This window comes from Myotis nattereri, assembly GCF_964212035.1.
Source record: "Myotis nattereri genome assembly, chromosome: 14".
Taxonomy (NCBI): Eukaryota; Metazoa; Chordata; class Mammalia; order Chiroptera; family Vespertilionidae; genus Myotis; species Myotis nattereri.
This window is the reverse complement of record NC_138089.1, coordinates 30,556,037-30,582,834: the sequence shown is the minus strand read 5'-3', so window position 1 is coordinate 30,582,834 and position 26,798 is coordinate 30,556,037. Positions and strand designations below refer to the sequence as shown.

At 48.6% G+C, this 26,798-nt stretch overlaps 1 protein-coding gene across 2 annotated transcripts in view; it reads left to right on the top strand.

Annotated features, from left to right (window-relative positions):
• Nucleotides 1-26,798, top strand: part of CLSTN2 (calsyntenin 2) — a gene marked incomplete at both ends in the record, with an annotated part of 546,899 nt that overhangs the window by 474,246 nt on the left and 45,855 nt on the right. For both annotated transcript variants that reach the window (XM_081105871.1, XM_081105872.1), the window contains one exon: nt 892-1,013. In XM_081105871.1, the coding sequence (XP_080961997.1) occupies nt 892-1,013 (122 nt within the window). The remainder of the gene's footprint in view (nt 1-891; nt 1,014-26,798) is intronic.

The window sequence follows — 26,798 nt, the reverse complement described above, 5'->3', positions numbered from 1 at the left end:
ATGGACAGCCAGAGTTCGTAGGGTGTGACCTTGGAGAAGCTGCTACGCTCTCTGGGCCTGTTTCCCCTGGTCACCTGCTCACTCGCCCCTCATTTGTGGAGCATGTGCCGTGTGGAATATTTCTGTGTGGGCTACTCTATCGTAACTGTGAGGTCAAAAGACTCCTCCTCCCAAGCAGCGGGTGTTATCTGGTGGCTACAGGGCATCATGGCTGGGACCCATGGCATGAAACTTTCTAAGCAGGAAAGGAAGTTTCTTATCAGAAAAGGGCAAAGTCCCACCCGTTGTCTGTGCATGGAGGAGAGAAGGCTGGAAAGTCACAGAACTCTGTGTGATGTTGGAAAATCAATCTGTCCCCCCCCTACCCCCCGCCCCCGCCAGCAACTAAAAGTGAGACAGCACCCGCTCCCCACACAGAGATCAGAGAAGGAGATGTGCCTGGTGGTCCCCCTGTCAAGCCTGATGAAATAAAAGCCCGGAACTGAGGAGAAACCAGCTAGGTTAAAGGATCCCAGAGTGAATGATGGGATTGTCAGAGGGCTCCCTAATTCTCTCAGAAGTATATGTACCAAAAATAAGTAAATAAAACCTGCTAACCTAAGGAATTTTTATTGGGGTCTGATGCAGTATCTGAGCTTAGGGTAGGTTGATCTCTAAAGCCCAAATGACACCTTAGGAGTTTTACTGTGGGCTTTCTTGAATCTTCCTCTTGCATTTCAATGAGCTCCACCATGTATGTTCTAGAACATTCCTCAGAACCAGTTGTAAAAGAGAGACCAGAATGTCAGTGTCCTTGGAGGTATGCTAGGTGATATGGCCGAAAGACTCCTCTGCTGAGACTGACACTGACACAAGGACCCTCTCCCCCCCAAACCCTCGCTCTGTCTGCAGAAATGAACCGGCACCACTACGCCCTGTACGTGCACAACTGCCGCCTGGTCTTCCTCCTGCGGAAGGACTTCGACCAGGCCGACACCTTCCGCCCGGCCGAGTTCCACTGGAAGCTGGACCAGGTATGGCTCGCACCTGGCCCGTCGCCCCTGCTCATCCCTTTGCAGGGGGTGGGCGGTGTGCTCCAGTGAGGATGGCAGTGGGTAGGCACCTCCGGGTTCTGGTCACTTGCTGATACTTGGAAGAATTAGCTCTGGGAGACAAAGAGCATCGTAAAGTCCGGATGGAAACCGCCACCTTAAAGACCAGGCAGAAGTGGGGAGGGTCAGCTAACCTGCGTCTTGTCCTTTTGGTCTGCATTGAGCTCCTGGGAAGCTGGTTCTCTTTCCCTTCATCCGAGGCTCACTTTGTGATCGTTGTTAGCGCATCTGTGTGTCGTAAAAGCTCTGTTATCTCTCTTGGATGAGGTGCGGCCTTGCTTTAGGTGGCACAGGTTGAGAGCAGGGGCCTGAGGACTTTGAAGTGAGCAGTGACATGGCGCACTGTGAGCAACACGTGCTCTCGTCTGAAGTGGAAAACTATGACTCACTTCAGAGCCTAATGGCTTGTGATCACAAGGACCACTGTGTCACACTTGTCAGTGACAAATGAAGTGTCTCGTTTGAATCAAAAGCTGTGAAGTGTCTGTTTCCGACACTTGTAGCACTGAGATCGCGGAGGTGGCGCTCACTTCTCTGGGTGGCCGTGCCACTGAAGAGGCGACTGTGCAGCAAGCCTGGAGTTGGCCTTCAGTGGGATCTGCAGAGTGACTTTTTAAAAACGGTTTTAAATGACCAAGAGGGAGAGTGGCCAGCAGACAGGGAAGGGGAGTGCAGAATGGGTCTGCTTAGTGAAGCAGGTGGAAGGATGCCCCTTCTATGGCCTTACTGCCTAGGGCAGCGATGGCGAACCTTTTGAGCTCGGCGTGTCAGCATTTTGAAAAACCCTAACTTAACTCTGGTGCCGTGTCACATATAGAAATTTTTTGATATTTGCAACCATAGTAAAACAAAGACTTATATTTTTGATACTTATTTTATATATTTAAATGCGATTTAACAAAGAAAAATCAACCAAAAAATGAGTTCGCGTGTCACCTCTGACACGCGTGTCACAGGTTCGCCATCACTGGCCTAGGGCCTCAGCAACTCCTTTTGCTTCCTTTTCTGCCCCACCCATATCCTGGGTGCCTCTGGGGACCTCAGTCTTCTTTTCTCCCTCCAAAACCACTGTGTGTTCCTGCCTCACCTTGTCTAGGGCTGAATGTCCCATAATCCTTTCCCTTCTCTCTCCTTATGACCGCATCTTCCCCACCTCTCCTGGTACTACCTAAGCTCCCAGACCTCCAGTGGAGCTGACCTCAGAGAGTGTTCCTGGGCAGCGTTCCAGGAGGAATCCATTTACACTGAGATGAGAATGACGGCTGCCCCCTGGTACCCACACGGAAGCACAGGCCTACGTGCTTTCATAGAGAGATTCATTAACTCCAGGCAGCCTCTCCGTGGTGGAACATCAGACAGTGCGCTAAGGTCGGGGAGGCCAAGCTTAGGGAAAGATGTCTGAGGGAGCCCAGGGCAACTGACTAATCCACTCCCAATCAATCCCATTTTGCTGGATCCTGGTTTTTTGGAAATATGGCATCTGATTACTGTATGTTTCTCTGAACTAGGAATTCTAGGTCTTGCCGAAGTGACAAAATCTTGACATTATTTATTTGATTTCCCAGCCACCTCTCAGCTACCTTCTAAAGTTCCATATGGCTTATATGAGATGTTTTTAATACACAATATGAATTGAGATGAATGAAAATAAATTCCATATTGTGAGGGCTTTTAATAAGAACACTGATCTAGTTAGTGTCTGGGATATTTATAGATGCCCTGCAGCCTTTTCTCTGATGGGATTGAGTGATACAGGCAAATGAAGTCACAGGGTTTGAAAATAAAACTGAGTGAAGGAAAGAGTTTTGGTTCTACAGATAAAGATATGGTGAATCTAGGAATTCTGGAATGTGTTCCCAAAGTGGTGAGTTGAAGGGGGCGCTGAGATCCACTGAGCATCCTGCCAGGCACGCTGTGTGTGTGAGCTCATCTGGTCTCTGCCACCATCCTGCCCAGTCCTACCCAAGGTCAGTACCTACCCAAGGTCACGCAGCACACCATGGGGAGGACCTGCCTTTTCCATGATGCTTTGCTGCTGCTTTGGTGAGCTTGCTAATTTAAAATTTAAAATGTTTTCCATTTTTAAAGTTTATCGTTATTGTTGAAAGTATTATTGATATCTCCCTTTTCCCCCTATTGACCCTCTCCACGCCACACCCTCCCAGACCCGCACTATTGTCTATGTCCATGGGTTATGCGTATATGCCTGTAAGTTCTTTGGTTCATCTCACCCGCCTTTCCTCTGAGATTCATTCGTCTGTTCCAAGCTTCTATGTCTCTGGATCTATTTTGCTCATCAGTTTATTTTGTTCATTAGTTTCCATATCTGAGTGCTATCATGTGATGCGTGTCTTTCTCTGACTGGCTTATCTTGCTTAGCAGGATGCTCTCCAGGTCCCTTAATGCTGTCTCAAAGGGTAAGAGATCCATCTTTTTTACAGCTGCATAGTGCTCTGTGGTTTAAATGTACCACAGCTCTTTTATGGGCACTTGGACTGTTTCCAGATCTTAGCTATTGTAAATAGCGCTTGTATGAACACAGGGGTGCATATATGCTTAGGATATATTCCTAGAAGTGGGATCACTGGGTCAAATGGCAGTTCCATTTTTAATTTTTTGAGGAAACTCCATACTCTTTTCCTTAATGGCTGCACCAGTCTGCGTTCCCACCAGCAGTGTACTAGGATTCCCTTTTCTCCACATCCTCGCCAACACTTGTCGTTTGTTGATGATAGCCATTCTGGCAGGTGTGAGGTGATACCTCATTGTTGTTTTAAATGCTCCAAGTCACTAATCATCAGAGAGATGCAAATTAAAGTGTTTTAATTTTTAAATTTAAAGTATTTTAATTTAGAGATCAGAATTATCACTGAAATGCAAAATGTTTACAGACTTAATGAAACTGTATGAAACTGTCCAATCTTCACATTGTTCACACTTGGTCTCCTTTGTCTTAATCAGCTAGGGCTGCCATAACAAAATGCCATGGACTGGGTGGCTTTCACAATAGACATTCATTTCTCACAGTTCCAGAGGCTGGGAGGTCCATGATCAAGGTGCTGGCCAGTTCCGTTCCCAGGGAGGGCTCTCTTCCTGACTTGCAGCAGTTGCCTTCTTGCTGTGTCCCCACCTGGTAGAGAAAGAGAGCTCGGGGACCTTTTCCTCTTCTTAGAAGGCACCAGCCACTTGGGATTGGGGCCCTACCCTCTGACCTCATTTAACCTTCACTGCCTCCTAAAGGCCCTGACTCCAAATGCAGCCTGGAGATACGGGCTTGGAAAAGCCCCTAGGAGGGGCAGCATCTGAAGGGAGTGTGGAGGGCTCAGTGGAGCCAGGCAGCCGGGAGGGCGGAGAGCTGAGCAGGAAGGAGGGCCATCTGCAGGGAACTGGCAGCTTCCGGTGTGGCAGGGCTGAGGAATGGGGCAGAAACAGAAGACCTTGGCAGTTAGGACCCAAGTTTGGAGGAGCAGGTGGAATTCGATCCCAAGAGGCCGTTTATATCATGCTGTTGAGTTGGTACTGTATCCCCAAAAGAATTGGCCACAAAGTGAGGCATTTTGCTCTATAAAGAAGACTGAGAATTTCCGGGATGGGTAAATGTGAAGAAGGCTATATGAAATTCATAAAATGTATCAAGTGTACGCCAGCATAACTCAGGCCAAGTCATTCAATGGGACCAGGGGTGGGAGTCGCATTAGAAGCAGGGTCTCCCCTTCCTCTCTCCACAGCCAGGCAGGGACAGCAAGCACTTGACAGATGCTGCTGTGGGCATTGAAACCAGAGCATGCAAAGCAGGAAGGCTTCCATATAGCCCTTCAGGAGGCGCCCACAGAGAGAGGCAGGTGCCCCAGAGGAGCTGTGCTCTTCCCGCAGCCCAGCCCTTAGCCCAGGGGTGGGAAAACTTTTTGACTCGAGGGCCACAATGGGTTCTTAAACTGGATCGGAGGGCCGGAACAAAAGCATGGATGGAGTGTTTGTGTGAACTAATATAAATTCAAAGTAAACATCATTACATCAAAGGGTGCGGCCTTTTTTTTCAGTAGTTTTATTCATTTCAAACGGGCCGGATCCGGCCCGCGGGCAGTAGTTTGCCCACAGCTGCCTTAGCTCCACGCCCCAGAGGGCCTTTGCCAGGGTGGACAGACTGCCAGGCCAATCCATCAGCAGGCAGTTTCAGGAAATGCCCCTGAAAACCCCATGCACCTCAGTAAAGGGATCCTAATGATGAGGAGAATGTCATTTTAATGGGACTTTTACTTATGATCTGCTAACGCAAATCCCTGGAGCCAGCTGTTAATCATGGGCAGACCCAGACTAGAGCAGAGGAGGATGCCCGGCTGCCAGCTCACACAGGAGAGGGTTAGTCATTGGCAGCCCCTTCCAGCTTCAGTATTATTTAGATACAGTTGACTCGGTGTCACGAATTCTAATGATCTTCCCTTTGGATGTGTTGGTGCTCAGAGGGAAACCTGCTGGTGTTTTACGGCGTGTCTCAGTGTCTCAGTTCCTGGGAGGCCCAGCCTGAGTGACAGCCTCAGTTGACCAGCACGAGGACAGGTGCCCCCAGCTCCTAGGAGGAAAAACTATGCATCTCTGAAAAATTCCACAGGATGCAGAAGTGGGCTTACTCTGGTGGTCCCATTGTCTTCTCTGCGCCAGCACTTGTGACAGGCACCAGGGAGAGGGAAGTCAGATGTGACCCTGCCCTGGGGCTGCGCACAGCCCTCCCTGCCTAGGTTATGGGCCCAGTAGAACATCCTATGGGAGCACCAGCTCTAGTGATCATGGCAGGGAGAAGCAACACAGGGCATGAAGAGGCCTCACTGGGTGGAGGCCGGTCCCCACTGGAGATGAAGCCAGCACACAGCTCCAGGCCACCCGAATCCAGGCCTGGTGTTGCACCTCCAATTGTTCAGAAGTTGGAAATCAGATTTATGTGTGAAATCTCTCAATTTTTAATATTTTTCTCATTTAAAAGCATATTATCATCAGACCAAACAAATGGTCTACAGTATACCTTTATGCTCTGGTCACTAGTTTGAGATGACTGATAAAAAACAGACAAAATAAAACCAGTTATTTTGACAAAGGAAAACTATGCTACAATAGGTCTATATGAGAAGTTGGATCTTCTTAATAAGGCCCACCTGTCCTTTGTAAACACCTCCTGCTCTCCTAGCCCCCACCCCACCCCACCCTCCTTTAAGAATGCTGGTTTTCCAGGGGTGAGATCATGGGTGGTGGGCATGTCTGGTCTCCACCATCCCCTCACCACACCCAGAGGGAAGAGGCAGGTGGGAGTGGGGCAAGGTCCCCTGGTCTCAGGCCCTTGGTGTTGGAGGTGGTCTTCCTTCCTCTTGCATAAAGAGGAGAGTAAGTCACAGGCTCAGTTCCCCCAGGAAAAAAAATAACACCTAAGATTTTACCCAGATGCTTACATCTGTCTTTGCCCATCAAGTCCGTTCTATTTGCCTGGATTCTAAAGCTCCTAGAAAAAGCTGCAAGTGAATAAATCCTTTATTCTTGGTGAGGAACAAGTGTTAGGATGATGCAGAGTCAGTTTACTCGTATCTGCTCTTTCAGCCACACTGGGAGTCAAATGGGTTAGTTCAATCATTATTATAGCCAAGTGCCAAGGAGTTAATTGGAAAATGGTCAGTCCAGTCCAGACCAGTCATCTTAATGAGCACAATAATTGGGCATTGTCAGCACTCTAATTTCCGCTATTACAGACTAACTCTTAGACACGTTGGCCATGTTCCCTCGAACGCAGTGCCTCCACCCTGCTCCCTGGCCTGCCCTGCGCACTGGCCTTCAGGGAGCCCGCTTTCTTTCAGGAACCGGTGTCCTAAACAAAGTGGGGAGGATGCCTAGCACCTTTTTTTTTTCTCTCCTTTAGGCGGAACACCTGCTTTTTCTAAGATGCCAACTTGCAGGGTGGTTCTGAATGAATAATGGGTGAGGAAAGGTACAAATGCAGTGACTCCCACTTCTTTATTTCTCTACAGTACATAAATCAGGGTCCCTGACAAGCCCCCACTTCTCTCAGAGTCCGTCTCCCTTCTCTTTCCATCTCCATGAGCTTCCAGACATTTGGGAGCAGGTGGCTTCCATGAGTTCATGTTGTTGGCAGGGAGGGTCTCAGAGCCGCCCAGGACACTTACTCCTCCCGGATCAGGACTGCACAGTGACTGGATCTTCTGCTCTCTGGCAGGGTCACTGTTGACATGGTTAGCTCATTGGTTCTGTTTTCTTTATAGAGGTTGCCCACCCATGGCCTAAGCCATGTCTCCTCCACCGTGAAGTCCCTTCCATGGCAACCTTGCATCATGCCCATCTCTGCTGATCACCTCTATGCCCGGACACCCCTCCTGGTCTCCCTAGGGCCCCCTGTCAGCTACTTGTGATCAACACAATAGTGTCTCCCAAAGATGGCTACCTCCTCATCTCTGAAACCTGTGGATATGTTACCTTAACATGACAGAAGGGTCTTTACAGGTGTGATTACATTAAAGATCAGGTATTATCTAGAGAATCCCCGAGATAGAGATTATCCTGGATGATCCAGGAGGGCCCAGTGTAATCACAAGGGTCCTTACAGGAGGCAGGCAGGAGAGTTACTGGCAGAGACATGAGCATGGAGGCAGGGTGATGTGGAGCCCTGAGCCCAGGGTTGTGGCAGTCTCTGTGGCTGGAAAAAGACAAAGAAACAGATTGGACACCTTGATTTTAGCCCAGTGAAACTCACGTCAGATTTGTGACCTCCAGAGCTGTAAGATAATCAGTTAGTGTTGTTTTAAGCCACAGAGTTGGAGGTAACTTGTTACAGCAGCAATAGGAAACTCATACATCACTCCTGAGGCTTGGGGAGGCCTAGAGCTGCTTCAGGCTCATAGATCCAGCCACCTCCCGGCTCTGCACAGGTTTCTGAGAAGGCCTAGGCTAGGCAGGCCCCAGACTCACCCCCGTGTGTGGTTGCCTCTGCTGCAGGTGCTGCAGGTTGGAGGTGTGGCCCTGGGAGGGCGGGAGAAAGAGGCACTACCTCCTAGCAGCCCACATTTACCTCTTGCTCCTTGCTTTTCACCAGGCTTGCTTCCTCACAAGTCTCTGGCTGAGGACCCCCAAGGGCAGATTTAGCCTTTCCTTCCCCTCTAAGCCAGTATTCTCCTTCCAGCCTAAGGTGTGGGCCTCCTTGCCAGCCACTATAAATAGGAAAGGCGCCTTCTCTGCCTTCAGGGAGGAAACGCTGAGTCCTCCAGGCTTGTTTCTGGAAATGCTAAAGCAAACTGAGCAAATCCTTTCTCTTGACAGAGCCTCACCTGGAAGCTCAACATTGACAGCGTTGATACACCGATGAGATTCCCTAGATAATCTGCCCTCCCCCTGAACCACAGAAACCTGCTTCACTGGGGTCCACTCTCAAGCTCGCCCCTCACTCTGCTGGGCTTCCACTCTTCTGCCCCAGAGCTTGATCCAGGGCAAGAGGATAGTCCAGAATGGGCCGCACTGTCGCCCTGCAGCACCCTTGCCCACAGGGGCAAGGAGCAGCTGGGCTTGGAGGTGGGGAGCACTTCTGGGTGGCTTCCCGCACTCTTCTCAGGAGTCTCAGGGCAAGCAAGGCCCCAGCCCACAGCGATGACCTGGCCGGTGCCACCCTGTTGGCTTGTCCTCTTTCCCTAACTCACTCTCTCACTGTCTTTTATCCTCCCTGGAACCACCTCCCAAATGAACTCTGCCCTGGTTCGTTCCTATAGCTCAGGGAAGGTTCCCAGCTATAGTGGGCGGTTAACATACTGCAGCTGCTGTTATTATTGGGAAGAAATGGGAGTTTCTGCAGAGTTCCACAGGCAGAACCATGACTGAAATGAGGATGTTATCAAGACACTGACTCGCACAAATAAAGGGAAGGAAGGGAAGTCCAGCAACGTGCAGGTCAGTGTTGCCGCGTGTTACTGGAGCTGACCCTGGTCCTCACCAGCAGTAAGATCCGATGACACGTGGATCATTCAGTGTGTGTCCTATTGCGGACACAGTCTCCACAACCCACTGAGGGTTCCATAGCCTCACTTGTCGACACGTCTTGAGCCTTTGTTAGGAGATCTGACTTCAGGGCTTTCTTGGACGTCCATTATTACTCAAAGGGCTGCCTTTAATGTCTCTGAAGAGCCTGTGCTCGCGGAGAATTTAGAGCTGCAGGAATGTCACTCTCTTCCCTGCTGCAATCTCACCGGCTTCTCCCACCTTCTCCTCCTGACTTGTAAACAGCTGTTCCGTTTAAACAAATCAAAGGTCCGAATTATTCTCCCCCTTTTCTCCCTTTCCTGGCGGGCCGGCTCCTTTCTGGTCTCCCTTCCCCTGACGAGCACCTGCTCAGCAGTTCCTTTGACTCCTGTGAAATCATGATTTGTGCTTTAGCCTGTACATCTGCCCAGAGGCAATGAATGCTTTTTTCCCCCCAATAGACATCCTAAAATGCATATTTAAAATCAGTGTCTCTCATTTTAATGTTGGGAAGGAAATAATGTCAACACAATTAAAATATTTAGTGACTCAAATCACCTTTTCAATAATAAATGATGATGCGCGAGCCTTGGGGTGGTCCCCTTGGGAGCAGCATGAAATGGGTCACAGCACTGCCTGGCTCCTGCCTCCCTAGACTGCTTTGGGGATGGGTGCTGGTAGGAGGGAGGCTCCTCCTTGGCATCAAACCCAAATGCCTGCATGTGTTACATGAGAGATATTTTTCTCTGTCACTTCCTCACTGTGGAAAGACAAGAAATTGATGACATCGAATCCTAATATAAAGTGGGAAATTCTGGTACTCATCCCCCCATCTAGGGGACACGAGGCAAAGGCACTGGCCACCGTGCAGTCCCCACGTAGAGAGGAGAATTGGAACCACATTGCTTCAGTTCTTAATTTGCACCAGGCACTTTCTTTTAATTCTAACAAAAACCTTGCCGTTGAGGCATAAAATCCAAGTTAGGGACGGAGAATGGGCAACAGAGCAGGGTGCAAGCCATATCTCTTGTCTAATAAATGGTAGAACCCTGAATATGACCTCAAAACACACAGACTCCAAGAGAGTAAAAAACACCACTATTGACTTAGGAGAATTTACAGCTTGAGGGGATGCACAAGATAACAAGAATGAACCAATATCCATACTGATCCCTAAGTGTTTAGAACAGGGCATGGATGTCCATCCAGAAGCAGAGTTCAAGTTCAAAGGATCAGGAATCACATTTTAGCATCTTTTAAAGAAAAGATCAACTTGCTCCTAAGGTACCTGATGAGAGGGCAATTCATCCCATGAAACAAGAGAAGGCTGTAGAGTTGACTTCTCAGGGAAGACCACCCCTTTCCGGAAGTCTTGCTAAGCAATAACCCTGGAGGCCCCGGGTGTAAGATTAATTTGCCCCAGCTTACTCCCAATCTCCTGTAAGTCATCTGTTTGCATCCTTAATGTCTAAACATGCAAATATTGCTGCACTTACTGCTCATTAGTTTAGTTAAAGGAAGTGCCCTTTAATTATGCCTTTAAATAATGAACCTCCTCCATCACCTTGACAATCAGTGCATATTTAGAAGCAAGCAAGGCCTCATTATGAAACAGCTTCTGCATCCCTGGGTTACTTAGAAGATGGTAGCTTCCTTGCGGCAATAGAAATGGGAGTCTGAAGACAAACAAGCCTTGTGATTGCATTAAATCCTCGTAGCTGTAGATGCCAGAATGGCAAACAGTTAGCCAGTGATATATTACATGTGAGGGAAAGAAGGGAAATGAGCATTTTTTGAGAGGCTATTGTGCACCAATCCCTAGACTCATTGATTTACATACATTACGTCTAAGCTGCACAGTTACTTTTGAAGTTATTTCTTAACTTCATTTTACACATATTGAAATTGAGGCTCTGAAAGATGAAGCAATTTGCCTGAGGTGTTGGACCAAGTCCACCATTCTCCGAAGCTCCATGTTCCTTTCCCTTCGGTACATCTTGTGGACAAGTGTTTATGTGCCTTGGCAGAACTGGGAACCCTCCCAGTCTTCACCCTATTTCTCCACCCATTGATCTCAGCAGAAACGCAAAGGGATAGTTTGCCTCCATGTAACTGCTAGACACAGGCAGACTGGACAGTGCTGTGTTTGCGCCTGTCTGCATGGCCCTGGGAATAAAGCAGAATGTGCCATGGACAGGCAAGTCCTGCCTCCAGTGTCCAAGATCAAGACAGAGGACAGTGCTAGGGCCATCCCTGTGCTTGACCCTATGGCTCCACATGCTTTCTTCTCTTTGGAGGGTAGGTGGTAACTGCCATGTGCTCAGGGGAAAGATAGGACTCTTTCTTCTTCAATAGGAAAATCTGAGTCCGCCTTCTTGCCATTATATAAAACGTTAAATTCAGTAGCCCTTGTCCTTTGTGTAGACTGCCTGGAAATGGAGCTTGGTGTGAGCTTGCAATGTTGTCTGCTTCTATTAAAAGAGCCACATAACTTTTCTATCAAATGCAACCTTGTCAGAAGGTTTCATTCCCATCAGAAATACTAGGGGAGAAGGGGGCTTTAGCTATGTGGGCACAAAGCAAAGAGAGACGCATACCTATTTACCTAGACTCACATCAAAAGTGAGCCCATAATTAAGGCATAAATGTGAATTTAGACTTGGATTGCTTGAAGAATTACCTGCTATCACCTACTTATATTTTTCATCTTAAGCATATAAATAAAATGAGCCTTCCAAGCCAAGAGTAAAAATATACCTTAAGGTTTATTCCAGAATACTAAAAGATATCCCTCTGCCATATCTAGCAAAAATGTGTCACATTGGGAACAAAAAAAAATAATAATGACAAGGAAAGACAGCATTCTGTAGTGGGCAGAGCACAGAGCCGGGCTGTGTCTACACTCTGCCCCAAGAAGTCAGGCAATCATTCACTCACTCACTCGCTTATCAGCAAATCTTGATCAAGAGTAAATTAAAAATTAACAAACATGTTTCATCAAGGAGCAGGGAGAGGCATGCAGGCTTTGGAGTCCCTCAGACCCGAGACTCTGCAGCTCAGCTCTGCCCCATGTTCTCCTGTGTGACTGTGGGTGTGTCAGTTCACCTCTCTGAGCCTCACTTTCCTCATCTGTGATGTGAGGGGAATTCTCAAACCTGGGAAATGTTACGAGGATTTTAATATAATGAATGTAAAGCAAGGTTAATAAGGAAGTGGCAACAGGGTATTTGACCCATGGAAGTGTTTTATTGGGCCAGCGCCAATATACATTGATAAGTAGACAGGTCTCTGATCTCATTATCCAGACTGTCATCTTCAAGTATCATTTGCACTAAAAGAAACAGTTGGTTTCGGGTTTGAGGCAGAAAGGGAAGGGGATGAGCCTGGATCCAGTTGCCTGTTCGCAGGAAATCTAGGATAGAGCAACACTTTGAACTGCATGTGAGTGTGCAACTAACAAAACCGGACTGGAAACTCCATAGGTCCCATTCCTGGGTTCGCCAACAGAAAAATTTAAGGAAAAGAAAGCAATGGAGGAGGGTTCTGTAGGTTAAAAAAAGACTTACAAATATAACAAATTCGCTTTTCAAAGGGAGAAATTGAACTATAGTGACCAGGATTTAGATTTGAGTGATGAACTGTGGAGAAGTGAAGACTGTAAAGGTCAGGAGAGGGGACCCTCCCAGGAGGAGGGCGGCTGCCCCTGGGGTGGGGCTCAGGGTGGGCTGCTGGGACCTGGAAAACTCATTTCTCGGCCTGGGTAGTGGCTGGATGGATGTGCACTCTATGATAGTTCCTCACTTTCTATGCTTGTTGCAGTGGCTCTTTGCATCTCCTCTTATGTTACAACTAGGGGCCTGGTGCACGAAATTTGTGCACAAGGTAGGGTCCCTAGGCCTGGCCTGTGATCAGGGCCTATCAGAGCCTTCCTTCCCCTGGCTGCCGCAGCCATCCAGGGCCTTCCTTTGTTCTGTGCCACCTCCTGGTGGTCAGTGTACGTCATAGCAGACTGTCAAACTCCCAAGCAGACAATTTGCATATTAGCCTATTATTATATAGGACTAGAGGCCCAGTGCACAAAAATTTGTGCACTCGGGGGGGAAGGGCCCGGCCTGTGCCCTCTCGCAGTCTGGGACCCCTCGGGAGATAATGACCTGCTGGCTTAGGCCTGCTCCCGGGTGGCAGAGGGCAGGCCCAATCCCTAGGTGCAGCCCCTGGTCGGGCTCAGAGCAGGGCCGATTGGGGAGTTGGGGCGCCGCCCCCTGTCATGCACAGAGCAGGGAAGATCAGGAGGTTGCGATGCCACCCTCAGTCACGCTCAGGGTAGGGCCGATTGGGGGGTTGGGAAACCGCCCCCTGTCACGCACAGAGCAGGGCCAATCAGGGGGGTTGGGGCTCCATACCCTGTCACGCACAGAGCAGAGTTGATCAGGGGGTTGGAGAGCTCCCCCCTGTCACACACAGAGCAGGGCCAATCAGTGGGTTGAGGAGCTCCCCCCTGTCACTCACAGAGTAGGGTCGATAGGGGAGTTGGGGCACTGCCCCCCGTCACACACAGAGCAGGGCGGATCAGGGGGTTGGGGCGCCGCACCCTGTCACACTCAGGGCAGGGCCAATGGGGAGGTTATGGATCTACCCCATCACACACAGAGCAGGGCCCTTGGGGGCGGGGGGTTGGGGTACCGCACCCTGTCACACACAGAGCAGGGCCGATCAGGGGGTTGGGGCGCCGCACCCTGTCACACACAGAGCCCGCAGGGCGATCAGTGGGTTGGGGAGCTCCCCCCTTATCAGGCACAGAGCAGGGCTGATCAGGGGATTGGGGCGCCTTCCCCTGTCACAAACAGAGCAGGGCAGATAGGGAGGTTGTGGCTCCGCCCCCTGTCACACACAGAGCTGCAGGGCGATCAAGGGGTTTGGGTGCTGCCCCCTGTCACACTGATTCCCGTGCTGAGAGGCCTCATGGCTCCGCTGATCCCGGTGCTGGGAGGCATATTACCCTTTTACTATATAGGATAGAGGCCTGGTGCACGGGTGGGGGCTGTCTGGTTTGCCCTGAAGGGTGTCCTGGATCAGGGTGGGGGTCCCCACTGGGGTGCCTGGCCAGCCTGGGTGAGGGGATGATGGCTGTTTGCAGCTGGTCACACATCCTTCAGGGTGGGGTTCCCCACTGGGGTGTCTGGCCAGTCTGGGTGAGGGGCTGAGGGCTGTTTTCAGGCTGGCGGGTGACTGAAGCTCCCAACTGCTTCTTTTTTTCTTTTTATTTTTTTTTATTCTGGGCCAGCTTTAGCTCTGAGGCTTGGCTCCAGCTCTTAGGCCTCCGCTGCTGAAAGCAGGTATCTGGTTTGTTTGGGTTCTATAATCAAAACACTGTTTCAACTCCAGCTCTGAGATCCCGGATGGCTGAAAGCAGGTTTCTGGGCTTTTGTTTAGCTTCTATATTTGTAACAATGTTTCAAACTGCAAGCTCAGAGGCCGGCAGCGGCAGGCGGGGAATATTGGAGTCCTCTGTCACTGAAGCAAGCAAGCCTCGTGTTAGCTTCCAGCTGCCTGGCTGCCGGCCGCCATCTTGGCTGGCAGTTAATTTGCATATCGCCCTGATTAGCCAATGGGAAGGGTAGCGGATGTACAGCTAATTACCATATTTCTCTTTTATTAGATAGGATTTTTTAAAAGTAAGTTAAAAAGGAAGAAATCTGTGTGCTGGTGGTGGTGCCAGTTGCTATGACTCAGTCCTAGCCCTGAAGGAGCTTAGGGTTGAATGGGAGAGAAGGGTCATTAGAACACCCTGATGGGGTGAAGAGAGGGGGAAATTCAGAAAGAAGCCTGGTAGGGAAGGGTCACCCACCAGCCCTGTGGGTGGGAAGCCCAGGCTACAGGGGTGACGCTGACAGAGTTTTGACTCTAATGAGCTCCAATACAGGCTCAATGGGGGCTGCAGGCTGGCAACTGCTCTTCGGCTGGCACCTTACCACCCACTTTGCACAGCTTCACCTCAGTGTCTCAGTTCATTCTCCCCAGGCATCATTACCCTCTCACTCCGACCGTCAGTTAACTGACTTAGAGAGGGTATAAACAACTGGCCACTAAAGAGTGGATCTGAGAATTGAACCATACCGACACTCTTTTTCCAGGGGAGTAGAGGGCCTAGGGTCCCTGACCAGTCCAAGCGGTTAGTCTGTAGAAGCAGGCAGCCCAGGCCAGGAGTTAAAGGGCTTAGCGAGAGAAAAGCACAAATAAGATTTTTAAAAATGTATCTTTATTGTTGGAAGTGTTACAGATGTGCCCCTTTTTTTCCCATTGATGCCCCACCCCTACCCCGCACCCACCCCTCTCAGGCCTCACCACACTATTGTCTGTGTCCATGGGTTATGCATATAAGTTCCCAGGTTAATCTCTCCCCACCCCTCCATCCCTCTGAGATCCATCAGTCTGTTCCATGCTTCCGTGTCTCTATTTTGTTCATCAGCTTATTTTTAAGAACTAATTTCACCAAGTGAAACAGAAAAGTGGAGTTTGTTCTCATGAGAATACCAAGTATGGCAAGGGTGCATTACAGGCATGCTGCTAGGGGTGCGTGTGATTGTCACAGACTGGCAGGGCATCCTCGGGCCTGCAGTCCCTGTCCCAGGCGCCCCTGGGAGAGGACGCACAGCTGAACGTGTGGTATACCTGGAGGAAGTGTAAGGCCTCATGAGGGCAGAAGAAAGTGTGTGGAAGTGGGAGCATGGGTTTAAACAGAAAACCTCAAGTTCCCACCTCACTGCGGTGACTAGTGTGGGAACTTTGCGATATTGCCCAACCCCTCCACGCTCCCTGTCTTCGTGTATAAAATGAGCTGTATGAGCAGTAGATAATGTGCGTAAAGCAGCGGACTCATGCCAGATGATGATAAATTGCATCGTTTTTATCATTGTCTTTATTTTCCTTTGTTTTGCACATACTGGAGATCAGTCTTGGCTTAACCAGTCCACATCTCGTACAGGATTCTGGAATTCTGGGTTTTGTGTAAACAAAAGGCCGTGCCCTTTGGCATACTTTTCTGTGGATGGCAGCCCAGCTTAATGGCTAAGTGCATGGATTTTGGAACCTGGTTTCCTGAATCCCCGCTCTGCCACTACTGGCTGTGTGGACCTCGGGGGAGCTGACTGAGGTCACCGTGCCTCAGTTTCTCCATCTGTGAAAGGGATAGAATGACACTTCATAGGATGGGGAGGACTAAATGTTATCATACAGCACATTGCACAGCCTGTTGCTTCTGCATTTAGGAGCTAAAGCGAAGCCATCCCTAAGCACCCAGCACAGTGGTCCCTGCCGGTCTGATGGAAGCCTTCGCTGGGCATCCCAAGCATCATCGAGGGCTGAACACTGACACCATCCTCAGCTCAGTCACCATGGGGCAGAGCCCACACCCCACAGGGCTCCCACAGCCCAGCCTGTCTGATATGTGGCTGCGAGCACTCGCGCTAATGGCTGATTGAAGAAGCCAGGGCGGTCCTCGTTACACATTATTACTCCGCGTGGCGCCATTTCTGTATTTCATCTCACCACAGCTTATCTAGGGAGAGAGAACAGTTAAAGCCTGTTCCTGTCATAAGATTTGAACACAGCCTTAACTCCTTCTGTCCCTAATACACTTAGGCTTTTCATCACTGGAGTAAAGCACAATTGGTCACTTCAGGTCTTGGAAAACATCCTTTACACCACAGCCAGAGTCAAGTGATAATTTGTTTTCCATGTCTTCACATGTCCCACCAGCAGACAAACATCTAGGGCCTTCAGAAGGCCCAAACAGGCACCTCACAGAAATTATACAAGTAGCCAAGAAACACATGAAAAGGGGCTCCAATTTATTAGACATAAGGGAAATGCAAATTAAATTCACAAGGAGTCATCCTAAACATTCACTGGAATGGCTAAGAAAGAAAAGAGAAAAGAAAAAAGATGTGGATACATGTGAAATAAAGTCAGTATTTTTATAAAGTGAAAGAAGAAAGAAAAAAGATTTGGCAGAACCACTGGACCTCTTGGGTATTGCTGGTGAGAATATAAATGTACAACCACATTGCAAACTGGCAGTTACCTCCAGAGTAGAGCCAGAAGTTTTACTCCTCGTTTTCCAAGCAGCAGAAACACATCCATACGTTCACTAAAAGACATAAACAATGCTTGGGAGACTAATCAGTCTCGGAAAATGCTAGCTGAATGAATTAAAAGTTATTCGAGAGCACTCTAAAATTTGTCCCTGTCCTTGAGTAACCCCAGAGTGGAATCTCATCATGGAACACACTTTTCCTGAGTGTATACTGTGTTCTGGGTTCCATGCTAAGCACTAGGAATACAGGGCTGAGTCAGGGTACCCTTCCCCTCCCAGGAGACCCTAGTCTTTGCACTTTGCTCAAGGAAATTTGGTTGAATGCATGTCACTGTGAGTGGACAGCCCTGGTTTATATTCTATAACTCTTTGGTTAGGTAATTATGTAGTATTTCTCCAGGAGATTCTTGTCTGTCTAGTCCCAGGACTAGAGAAGCATCTTGCTTAGAATAGGGGCTCAGTGAGTATATGCTGGATGGGTGGATGGATGAGTGGGTGGATGGATGGGTTGGTGGGTGGTTGGGTAGATGGATGCGTGGATGGATGGGTGGATGGATGAGTGGAGGGGTGGGTGGATGGATGAGTGGAGGGGTGGGTGGGTGGATAGGGACATGCATGAAAATTAAAACATAGGTGGGAAGAGCTCAGGAGTCCATAGGTAAACTCTACTCCCACTGGAACCAAGCGCCTCCCACCATAAGGAATATTTCAGTTTGACAAACCCTACTCATCGCTGCCAAGGACACTCATCAGCAGTTTAAATTGTTACAATCAACCCAGGAGTCTTTTTTTTCCCTAAGACATAGATTAATATTTCAGGAGAACGTGGTTCTAATTTACAGCCAAGACCTTTGGTTTAATCAGCAAAAGGAAAGAAGAAAAAAAAAGTCTGTGAGCATCATTGGCTCGCTCATGTTTCTCTGCTGCACTCCTGGCTGGGCTTACCTCTTTGGCCTTTAATTATTCCAGTCTCTGACATGGCGTTATCTCTGACACTTTGGGATGAAAGTGTGATTTGCTATTCAGAGGTTTCAGCAAAAATCACACTCCAGTCAGCAAATTGAGAGTCTAATAAAGGAGCAGAGGGTTAGGGAGAGACATTGAAAGGATGTCTTTAAAGTGTTTTTAATTAAATCTGTGTTATTATTTAGGACGGTGGAGAAGCATTTACATGCATTATGGGGTTTGCTTGGATTCTCCGCCATGCTGTTCTCTCAGCTGTGGCATTCGTCATGGAACCTAAGGGCATTCTGTCAAGTTTGCTTCTTTGGTCAGATATGTTGTGAGCAGCACCAGCTGTGTGTACCTGCTTTATTTGAGGCATGAAGCTAGGTTCTGTGGGGTCACAAAGAGATCCTTGTCAACGTTCCCGCCCTATCGTATCAGGAGCTAGATGACAGCCAGGCTGTAATAAAATGGAAAGGAGAAGAGAGGATCAAAGAAATGAACATTACTGAGTCTTTCTCTGCTAGGATCTGCTCTAGGTGCTTTACCTGCATTTATTCTTATAATCATCACAGTGGTCATTATCCCCATTTCATAGATGGGAGAGCTGAGACTCAGAGCATTGAAGTGGCTTATCCTAAGCCACATAGCTCCTTAATTGGTCTAAGAGCCTGTGTTCTTTCCACTGAACACACTGCCTCCTGGTGGGGCTGAGGGCTTGCTTGTGTCCACTATTGTGAAGGCTGGCCTTACCCACAGCTGTGAATCCCATTGTCCAACGTACTAGTCAGAGGAGGGAGGCATGTCCATAGGCTCATTCTCCACCAGGAATCCCTACCCATATTCAGCTCGCTTTTCTCTAGCCCCCAGACTAGAGGACCTCCTATTAAAACTCTGTCACTTCCTGTGCTCTGCCTTCAAAGCATTTGTCACAATTCAGAATATATAGTGTTTGTATGATTATTTAATACTAGAGGCCCAGATTTGTGCACCCGTGGGTCCCTCGACATGGTCTGTGGGGATCCGGCTGAAATCAGCATGTAGTAGTGCGTGGAGGGGCAGGCAGCTGGGGAGGAGCCTGAGCCCAAGCCAGGAACCACACCGTTCCTGCTCATCCGCCACAGCTCAGCTGCTCAGCTGCGGTCTCTACACGCCCATGACCAAGAAGCGGCCATGGGCTCGTGCCCAGTCAGTCCTGATCTGGGTCTGGTCCCTATGGGGGAGGGGCATGCAGGGGGAGTGTCCATGGGAGAGGGTTACGCTGCCATAGCTGTGCTCGCCAGCCATGAGCCCAGCATCTGGCACAAGCGCTCCCGCTGTGGGAGCGCACTGACCACCAGAGGGCAGCTCCTGCGTTGAATGTCTGCCCCCTGGTGGTCAGTGCACATCATAGCAACCAGTCGAATGGTCACTTAGGCTTTTATATAGAGAGATTTGCGTTTCCTACAGACTGAGCTTCACGAGGGCAGAAACCTCCTCTGTTGTGGTTACCACTAAATCCCCAGTGTTGTTAGCACAGTAACTGTACAGAGTCTTTGTAGAATAACACATGGAAAAAGGAAGGAAAGAGGGAGGGAGGGATGGAAGTAAAAAAGGGAGGGAGGGAGGGAGGGAGGGAGGGAGGGAGGGAGGGAGGGAAGGAAGGGAGGGAGGGAGGGAGGTAGGGCGGGAGGGAGGAATTGTTCCTCGTGATTGCTATAGCCCTCCCCAGTATTCTTTTCTCTGTACTTCTCTAACATTTGTAGCCAGTAAAAACAAACATAGCATCCTAGAGTTTAGTTATTCTCCAAAATGACTGAAATATGGGGAAAAAATTGGTATATCTCAGTCCCTAGGATCCCCAAACCATGGAGCCTTGAGTAACTTTGATGGTTTTTTTAATTCCTTGCCCTGCTAGCTATGTCACACACATAGTCTGTGTGTACTTCTGGGTTTCAAATGGTATGGTCATTAATAAAATAACATTCATATAAATGTAAAGGGTAGATTTAGATCACTATCTTTTTCTCTCAGAACTTAGGTATTAAAACAACTATATGTAATACCTGAAATGCTTGAAATTCAAAAGCAGCCCTCGTTGTAGCTCAAAATACACTTACTCTACACTTAGTCCTTGAATTAAGATAGGCCATCTGAGAAGCACATTGCACTTGGACTTCATCCCAGGGCTCCTCTCAGAACAGTGCTGTCAATAGCAGTCTCTACTGAACACTCACCGCGTGCTGAGTGTCCCTGAGCGGCTTTCACTCATCCTCTTGTTGATCCTTACTTACCACAATCCACTGGACAAATGAAGAATGCCGAGACTTGGGGCATTTCATTTGCCCGAGGGCACACAGATAGGCAGTGGCAGAACTGGAAATCATAGCTAAACCCGCGCCACTTCCAAGCCTTTGATGCCAACCCCTGCACTGGAATACCTCATTAGCTCCATGATCTGACTGGCACACGCCTTGATGTTAACCTTTCAGCTCACTCTGAAGGGTATTATCAGAACCAGCCCCCAAACTCATTGTTAGATTCATGAAGGGCGAGGCTGAGGACAGTGGTGTGTGCATCACACAATGTCTTCTTTTGAGAACCCCCAGGAGAGACTTCTGTCTGGACTCGGTATAAGAACAAAAGCTCCGCTCTGTCCCACAGAAGGTTCCTTTCCCTGCGGTGGCCGTGGTGAGACAGTGTGACTCATCGAGCATCCTCTTCTCCTTGGCTTCTGCAAAGCTGGGCACCACGGGCTGCAGCGCTGCTGAAACAGTGCGGACCCTTTCAGCATATATTTAGGGGACAAACCACGTGCACTCACTCCCAGACTTCCCCTAACGTCCTATGTTAGCCTGAGCCCCCAGAAAGCAAAGCCTGAGGGAGAAGTTTATGAGTTTGCCCTTTACAGTAAGGTTTGCAAGTCCAGGGAGGTGATTGTGAGGGAAAGGGAGTGAGGCAGGGAATGAGGGAGAGAAATGAAAAGGTGTGTGGTCAAGCTGGACACGGCCTGTGATCAAGTTCAGCCGACAGCTCTTCCGGCATACACCCAGAACGTCTGTGAGGGAGAGAATCTTTCTAATAGACATGGGCGATCCCACCATGGATGCAAGGCAAACCATTGACATAGGATTCTACAGTCGTGAATCTAACACATGGATTGGGTTAGAGCATGAGAAATGGGATTAAGTACTCCTGAATCATATGCAGAGTTTGTTCTATTTAATTAGTGTTGTGTTGTTACTGATGGTTTGGCTTTCATGTTTGTTAGTTGGTTGGAAACAGCCAGCCAAGGAAGAAACGCCATCTAGAATTCAGGAGACCTGACGGGGTCCCAGTCCCCACACTCCATAGCTGCCTCTGTTGAAATCATTGTGCTTCTGCAGGCCTTCTTTTGTAGAATGCATATAATACTTACCCATTCATCCCCTAGGGACTCTGAGGAAAAAGCAGGATAATATTGTCACTACTGATGGTTAGTAAGGATCTGTTATTAATACAAATTAATCCTAAATCTGATGAGGAATGAGGTGGGGATGAATAAGTAAGATATAAATTAATGGGTTTAAAGGCAGTAATGATAGTGAGTGCCAGACTTGCTCCCCTCTTGCTTCTAGTTGAGTATTGGGGTGAAGGGAGGACCCTCTGATGCTACTTAATAGAGTGAGTCTGGCTGTTGAGAGAGCCAGTTCTTCACTTGTCTGGTGCAGAAGGCACCTCCCCAAATCGATCAATCCCTTCACCCACTTTGCTTTTGCTTGCTCATGCTCTCTGTCTCCTCCCTCTCCTGAGAACTTCCTAGCTGGCTTCCTCCATAGGCTAAGGGATTGAAGATCCAGTCCAGACAGGGATGTTTGTAAGATCACTCAAATGCCCTTTACAGGGCATCAGCTCCCAAGGCTGCCATATAAGGGAAAACACCCAGCATCAGTCCTCCAGCAAAGCTGTAGGAGCAGCCCTCCCCTTCCCGGCCTGAGGTACAGGGAGGACGGACTCCCCTGGCAGCTGAATGCTTAGGGATTACATGGAATGCTTCTGGAAGCCAAATCTCCTCTCCAAAAGTCCTCCAGCCTCCCACAGAGCCCACTTCCACTTGCCTTGCAGAAATCTCTGCCAGACAGGCTATTCCAATTCACATCCAATAAATGATTGTTGTTGTTTTTCTTCTTGAGTGATAGTACCTCATAATGGTTTAGGGAAGAGGTTCCCAAACTTTAATGTGCAGGCAAATTGGCTACAGATCCTGTTAGAATGCAGATTCTGATCTAGAAGGCGGGTGGGGTCTGAGATTCCAGTTTCTAGTCAGTTCCCAGGTGATGCTAGTGCTGCTGGCAGATATTAAAGCTGCTGACTGGGGCTAACTCTTTGAACAGCAAGGCTTTCCAGAAGGGCTCTAGACACAAACTCAGGTGTGACCTTGGGCAAGTTACCTAAACTCGCTGAGTCTCAGTTTATCTGTAAAGAGTTTATCTCCCAAGAGTTGTTGGAGAACTAAATAAGTTCTTTGTCCAATGAGTGGCACAAACCAAGTGAGAGAGGGCAGTACTCACGGCATTGTTGACTACAGTTGATGAAATGGGAGCCTTCTCCTAAGATAGCCTTTCCCTGGGAAGACATTTCAGAGAATTTGAGGGGCACATCTTTCAGGCTTAACCATGCCTGGGTCCAAGGCTAGCGAATTCCATACTCTGAGTGGAAAGCCTTGTAGCAATAAAACACACCTTAGACAGGCTGAGAGGCCCGTGTTTGCATAAGGTGTGAACAAAAGACAGCTGCTGAGCTTTCCATATAACAATGCACCCTTTCCATGCAGAGGGGCTCTGTGGGCATTTCAGGAAAATGAGCCCTGAATTAAATGCATTTAGTTCATGGGGAACCTTGGCTTTGGGGAGATTCGGTAGGTCTCCAGCTGTGTTGTCCTTGGCATCAGTGAAGGATTTCGGGATTGGGGGTGGGAGTGATACCATTGTGCTCAGTTAGTTATTAATAACTAAAGGCCTGATGCACGGAATTTGTGCAAGAGTAGGCCTTCCTTCCCCCAGCTGCTGGCACTGGCTTTGCTCTGGCCACCAGCAGGCACCCAGGACCTGGCCTTCCCTCCACCCCGGATGCCCCAGCTTCATCCGGAAGGACATACGGAATCACATCCAGAATGATGTCTCGTCTAATTAGCATATTATGCTTGTATTATTATAGATAGGAAAGGAGCAAAGCGGGAAGGCCAGACAGTATAGGCACTTCATTTGGGCACCTTCACCAGGAAGTTGAAATTTTGCACTCCCCAGGGAACCCCATAGGAAAGATAGATGCAAGGCCAGTAAAGCTGGGGGACTAAGGAAGGTACTTGCCTGCCAGTCAAACCTGGAACAAAGGTGATTGGCCAGAATTGGTGTGGCCACTGCAAGTGCACCAAAATTCAGGAATATATAATCCTCTAAACAAAGGAACTTTCTCCTCTTGCTCTTGTTGCTTGGGGTGTGTTATCTTGATTCTCTTGCATTTGCCCATGTGGCCCACAGCCATGTGGACCCCCACATGCAATGGACTGCAGTGGGAAATACAAGCTAAGCTAGTCTGATGCTGTATTGGACCCAGCTCCAACATGGAAAGGAAGCTCTGGGCACTGGCTCTAATTTTAGCTCTACCGAAGCCCCAGCTACACTTTTTCTATGGCTGGACTAAGGGAACTGGGGCTTTGGAAATTCCGGGATTTAATTCCATGCAAATGCAACTCACTTATTCTCCCGTGTGAGTCTCAGAAAATTCCTTTTTTTCAGAATATCGCAAGAACCCAACCTCAGCAACAACCAAGGGAGACAAGGCCCTCTCCCGTCTGTTAACAGGAGCAGTGTGCGGAATGAAGTGGTGGGAGCTGGCCTTGGAGGGCTGACAGGGTGGGAGAAGTAGGAGGAGGGGAGAGCAGAACAGAAGTGCGGTGTAAGAATGGAGCCTACTACAAAAAAAACAGTGAGGAAAGCAGTGTTTTTGGAGGAACAGTTACAATTTACCACAGACGTAGAGCTTCAAACAACACAAATTTCACATCTCACAGTTTGGAGGTCGGAAGTCTGAAATGGGTCTCAGAGAGCTGACATCCAGGTGTCAGAGGGCTGTGCTCCTTCTAAAGGTTCTGTGGGAGAATCGGTTTCCTTGTCCTTCCCATCTTCTGGAGGCCACCACATTCCTTGCTCATGGCCCCTATATCTTTAGAGTCAGCAGCTACATCTCTCCAACCTCTGCTTTCATCATCACCTCACCTTCTCTGCCTCCCTGCCTCCTCCTTTCACTGATACCCCCTTGTGATTACATTGAGCCCACCTGGATCATCCAGGATCCTGTCCCATCTCAAAACCCTATACTTGATCACTCCGAGGAGTCCCTTTGCCATGCAAGGTGACAGTCATAGTTTCAGGGCTGAGACTCCAGGCTCCCCAAGCAGGATCTCAGCTTCTTCCTCATGGAGCAGGGTGCCTGGTGCATGGGCAGCCTCCATGCATATTTATTAAGTGAATGAATGAATGAAGGAATGAACGAACAAATGGTTCTCAGACTCTTTAATGGGAGCCTTTTTAAGTTATTTAACAAGGGATTCTTCTATTTAAAATAGCACTTCCTAAACACATATAACGTTGCAGAGTTTACTCTTATCATATGAGAGTCAAAGAATTTTTTTTCCTTATACAAAAAAAAAAAAAAATATGGTGATCCACTATGTAGCCACTTTGCTTTTCCTATCATGGTAAGTGGTAGGATTGAATGCTGTGCACATCCTCTGAGCACTTTCTGTGTCCCTAGCCCTGCACTTTGGGAACATGGTAGGAACAAAAGAAAGCTGCTTGGGGTTGAATTGTGTCCCTCCAAAAAAGATGTTTAAAGTCTTAACCTTCAATACCTCAGAATGTGACCTTATTTGCACATAGGGTTGTTTCAAATGAGATTAGTTAAGATGAGGTCATACTTAACTGTAGGATGGGCCCCTAATCCATCTGACCTGTGTCCTTATAAAAAGGTGGCCATGTGAAGACACACACACATAGGGAGAAGGCCATGTGAAGACACACACACACACACAGGAGAAGTCCATGTGAAGATACACACACACAGGGAGAAGGCCACATGAAGACACACACACACAGGAGAAGGCCATGTGAAGATACACACACACAGGGAGAAGGCCATGTGAAGACACACACACACACACACACACACACACACACAGGAGAAGGCCATGTGAAGACACACACACACACACACACACACACACAGGAGAAGGCTATGTGAAGACACACACACACACACACACACACAGGAGAAGGCCATGTGAAGAAACACACACACACGAAGAAGGCCATGTGAAGATACACACACACACAGAGAAGGCCATGTGAAGATACACACACACACACACACACACACGGAGAAGGCCATGTGAAGACAAACACACACACAGGAAAAGGCCATGTGAAGATACACACACACACACACACACACACACAGGAGAAGGCCATGTGAAGACAAACACACACAGAGGAAAAGGCCATGTGAAGATACACACACACACACACACGGAGAAGGCCATGTGAAGATACACACACACACACACACACGGAGAAGGCCATGTGAAGATACACACACACACACACACACAGAGAAGGCCATGTGAAGATACACACACACACACACGGAGAAGGCCATGTGAAGATACACACACACACACACACACGGAGAAGGCCATGTGAAGATACACACAGGGAGAAGGCCACATGAAGACACACACACACAGGAGAAGGCCACGTGGAGATGGAGGATGGAGCGATGCATCTATAAATCAAGGAATGCCTGTGGCCACCAGAGCCTAGGGGGTCGCATGGAGCAGATTTTCACTCAGAAGGGCCACCCTGCCAATACCTTGATTTCGGACTCCTAGCCTGCAGAACTCTAAGAACAGTAAGTTCCTGTTGCTTTCAGCCACCCTGTGGGTGGTGGTTTGTGGTAGCAGTCCTAGCAGACGAATAGGGAGACCAACACGGAGGCATGGACTTGGGCATTCTCAGCATTGTTCAAAGGCTTTGTGAAATCCGGTCCCTGGATAGTGTAGCTTGGGTGAAGCCAGGATGAATGAGTGCCACTTATCTCAGTGAATGTGGAGGGCCATTTATATTTTCTGACATGTGCAATCAGACTGAACTTGGAACCAGCACATGTTTTGCACCTAATCAGCACTCAGAAAGTCCACATTGAGTGATTAATCTGGGCATAGAGCTGACTACCTGCACCTTTTCTCCAAAGCAAGGAGGGTTGATGCTGGTGTAGTGGGGAGAGGGGTATTGCCAGATTTCAGACTGTTCCCAGAGCTTTGTATGAGACTAAAACCCAGGTTTGAAAACTCCACTTGGCAAATATCCACAACAGCCTGGTCTTAAGATCTTGGATGTTCTAATGGATTTTAAACTGCCTCTGTTCCCTAAAGATTTCTACAAATTCTCCCAGACCTAATGGACTGACTTGTCATTCAAGGAGAATACCCGATTTCTCTGCTGTAGAATTCCAAGCTGAAGCAACCTGTTCACGGGCCTTCCCTGGAGGCCCCTGTGAAATGCAAACCACTGGCCTATCCACAGAAATCGCTCTGCAGGGGGAACAGGTGATCCACAAGAAGCCACAGTGGATCTTTTCGGGAGCAGTGA